The following is a 3,226-nucleotide window of genomic DNA, read 5'->3' as shown; positions in this document are numbered from 1 at the left end:
GTGGAAGACAAAGCAGCAGATTAAGGTATTATTTTGGGGAACAAAAGCCATGATTGAGATAATTGGCCTCCCGACAACCAGTCATGATTGAACTCTTACCATTCCTTCTCTTCTTTCTATATAATCTTCTATTTCCTTGCCCTTCTTTCTTACATTACCCATCACTTTTCTCTCTCTCTTTCTCCTTTCTTCACACCCGACAATCTAAACTACATACAAGAAAGTGTGTTTGGCAAAAGAGAAAAAAAAAAAAAATCAAAGATGGCGGAAAAAGAAGATCTGGGTTTGAGTCTGAGCTTGAGTTTCCCTCAGAATCACCACTCTTTACAGCGAAATCTTAGGCCTTCGCTTGTTCCTTCCTCTGCTAATTCTTGCTCTTCTCTTTCTACTTTAACCCTTAACAAACACTCATGGAATGATTCTTCTCCTCCTTCAGGTTTGTTTCTTCTCCTACTTTCTGTCTTTGCATGGGACATATATCACCTTCCAGATCTCTTCTTTTTTTCCCGAGAAACAAACGATGCTTCAATATCATTTTCCCCTTATAAATGCTTTTGTATTGCTTTTTCAATGTTTGACGTAGCTTTTTTTTGGCAATAGTTTTCACCTGCACTTTTCTCATTTCACATGCAAAAAACAAAAGCCTCTAAAATTGCTACTTTTTTTTTCTTATCTAGATCTCTTCCATGGAAAAAAAAGAACAATCTCTAACCTTCATTTATATGAAATGGTTTTTTTGCACGCAGATCATAACTCGGAATCATTCCGGGCGGAGATGGGGTCAATTTTTAGAGGAATCGACATGAACATATTGCCATCGACTGTAGATTGTGAAGAAGAAGCTGGGGTTTCATCTCCGAACAGCACGATATCGAGCGTGAGTGGAAAAAGGAGCGAAAGAGAAGGCAACGGAGACGAGCTTGAGATCGAAAAATCCTCATCTCGTGGAATCAGCGACGAAGAAGATGGCGACACTTCGAGAAAAAAGCTTAGACTTTCTAAAGATCAGTCTGCTATTCTCGAGGAAAACTTTAAAGAACACAACACTCTCAACCCCGTAAGTAAATTAAAATAGAAACTTTTCATATGAAAACTACTGTTTGGTTGCTAAGAAAAGTATACGAAAAGTTAAAAATGGAAAATTTAGTCTCTAATGGGTCGTTAAATTTTACTATCTTTTGCAGAAACAAAAGTTAGCATTGGCTAAGCAGCTGGGATTACGACCCAGACAAGTCGAAGTGTGGTTTCAAAACAGAAGGGCAAGGTAAGAGATTTCCTCCATTTTTGGGGGTAATTACGTAATTTCAGTTTTAACATTATTTACTAAATATGACTTTGAAAATTGTTTATGCAGGACCAAGCTGAAGCAAACGGAGGTTGACTGTGAGTTCCTCAAGAGATGCTGTGAAAATCTGACGGAAGAGAACCGACGGTTGCAGAAAGAAGTTCAGGAGCTGAGAGCACTGAAACTTTCCTCCACCCAGTTCTACATGCAAATGACCCCACCCACTACCCTCACCATGTGCACATCATGTGAGAGGGTTGCGGTCCCACCCAACCCACCATCATCCGCCACCGTTGATCCACGGTCCCATCATCAGCTAGCCCAAACCCATCATAGAGCTTTCCACATGAACCCTTGGGCTCCATCCGCCGCTCATAGACCGTTGGATGCTCTCCGTCCTCGATCGTAATTACAACCCATGAACAAGGGCATTCCGTTCAACGCAAAAGAAATCATGTGTGGAGTAGTAGTCTTTAGGGTCTAGAAGATATGGTGGTTAGAATGTGATTTTGGTGGGTCTTGATGTTTTGTATTATTGGACCCAAACCAAGCTTTTGACATATTTAACTAGTTTAATTTATCTTTGGTGATGCTAATTACATATTCCTTCTTCAATTTCAATAGTGGGGTTGAAAGATCAAACTGTGTATGTGTGTAAAGTAGAGTGCAAAATGTCTAGTTATTAAATTTTGACCAAAATCTTTTGTGTTACAGATTCCAATTTCAAGTTACAAGGAATCTATTCTTTTTGTTTCGTAATTTAGAGCTTTGGGAATGTGTGGGGCCAATCAATTTCATATTTTATAATGACAAAACTTTGATCTATCATATTAGTATGATTATCATTATCAAACTTTTACTCGGATCGGTTGATTTTTCTTGCTATCTTTTGTCACGGATGTTGTATTAGTGACAGGTTATATACACTTCATCCATGTTATATACATATGCCAATAAATCTGTAGATTAAGCTATTCGCTTCTTTCATGTTGTATTGAATGCCCATTTTTAGGTGTACCCTTTTTACAAGTACACTAGATGTGACACAAATCCATTTGATTTTAAACGTGGACCTCTTTTGCAGTCACCCAATAACTTCAAGATTGAAAAGAAAAGGGAGGCTATAGAGAAATGGTTTTGAAAATGTTAATATTGTATGGTTTGCTGTCAAAAATTGGTGATACCGATTAAATATAATATAAAATCAATCTATTATATCAAATCACTTGGTAATTCTTATATATTCTTTCAATTATTTATTAATATTTCAAAAAAAAATTTCATATCATTTATACGTAATCTTTTTAACCCTGAACATTGAATCTAAATCCTGAACTTGAAGTCAAACCCTAAACTTGAACTGAGGTTCATTAAAGGTTCGAGTTCGAGATTCAAGGTTCGAAGTTCGAGTTTTAGGATCAGGGTTTGAGATTAAGGTTAAAAAAAATTAACAAAATTATATATCAATGATATGGAAAAAATTGTTGAAATGTCCTTAAATAATTGAAAAGGGATACAAAATAACTTGACATCCCTGTTTTATACAATCCTTTCTCACTTTATATTGAAAGCTTTTAACAAACCTGTTTGATACAAGTTCAAATAATGTGATATCACCCCTATTCTAATACTGTAGAAAAAATTAAAGGCGGATTTAAGGTTAATTTCTCCAAGAAATGGAGTCTCTTTTTCGTCATCATCTTATTGACTAGTTGAAGCTTTTCTTAAAAAATATATACATTATTTATTGATTTAAACATTGGATAAGGTTGGTGAACCCAAAATATGAGATCCCAAGCTTATTTCATCTCAATGTGATCCATAACAAAAATTAGTAAACAGAAACGAGAAGCCTGTAGGCCCTAGTTCCCATCCCTCCCCAAAGCTCAAAAGCTGAGGACTAACAGTTGAATACATAGAAGTATTTTTGGAGTGGTGGAA

At 36.1% G+C, this 3,226-nt stretch overlaps 1 protein-coding gene across 1 annotated transcript; it reads left to right on the top strand.

Moving 5' to 3' along the window:
* Window positions 1-2,044, top strand: LOC107946927 (homeobox-leucine zipper protein HAT4). The gene is made up of 4 exons (XM_016881431.2): window positions 1-436; window positions 747-1,057; window positions 1,185-1,264; window positions 1,355-2,044. The coding sequence occupies exons 1-4, from the start codon at window positions 262-264 to the stop codon at window positions 1,692-1,694; spliced, it is 906 nt and encodes a 301-aa protein (XP_016736920.1). The 5' UTR covers window positions 1-261; the 3' UTR covers window positions 1,695-2,044.
* Window positions 2,045-3,226: the final 1,182 nt, after the last annotated feature.

The sequence above is a fragment of the Gossypium hirsutum genome, chromosome D12 (assembly GCF_007990345.1).
Source record: "Gossypium hirsutum isolate 1008001.06 chromosome D12, Gossypium_hirsutum_v2.1, whole genome shotgun sequence".
Lineage (NCBI taxonomy): Eukaryota > Viridiplantae > Streptophyta > Magnoliopsida > Malvales > Malvaceae > Gossypium > Gossypium hirsutum.
Note: the sequence above shows the minus strand (reverse complement) of the source record. Positions and strands in the feature narration are given on the sequence as shown.

Coding starts and splice junctions, on each gene's coding strand:
- LOC107946927 (XM_016881431.2), top strand. CDS start 262: ATGGCGGAAAAAGAAGATCTGGGTTTGAGTCTGAGCTTGAGTTTCCCT. Junction 437..746: donor TGATTCTTCTCCTCCTTCAG/GTTTGTTTCTTC, acceptor TTTTGCACGCAG/ATCATAACTCGGAATCATTC. Junction 1,265..1,354: donor TTTCAAAACAGAAGGGCAAG/GTAAGAGATTTC, acceptor TTGTTTATGCAG/GACCAAGCTGAAGCAAACGG.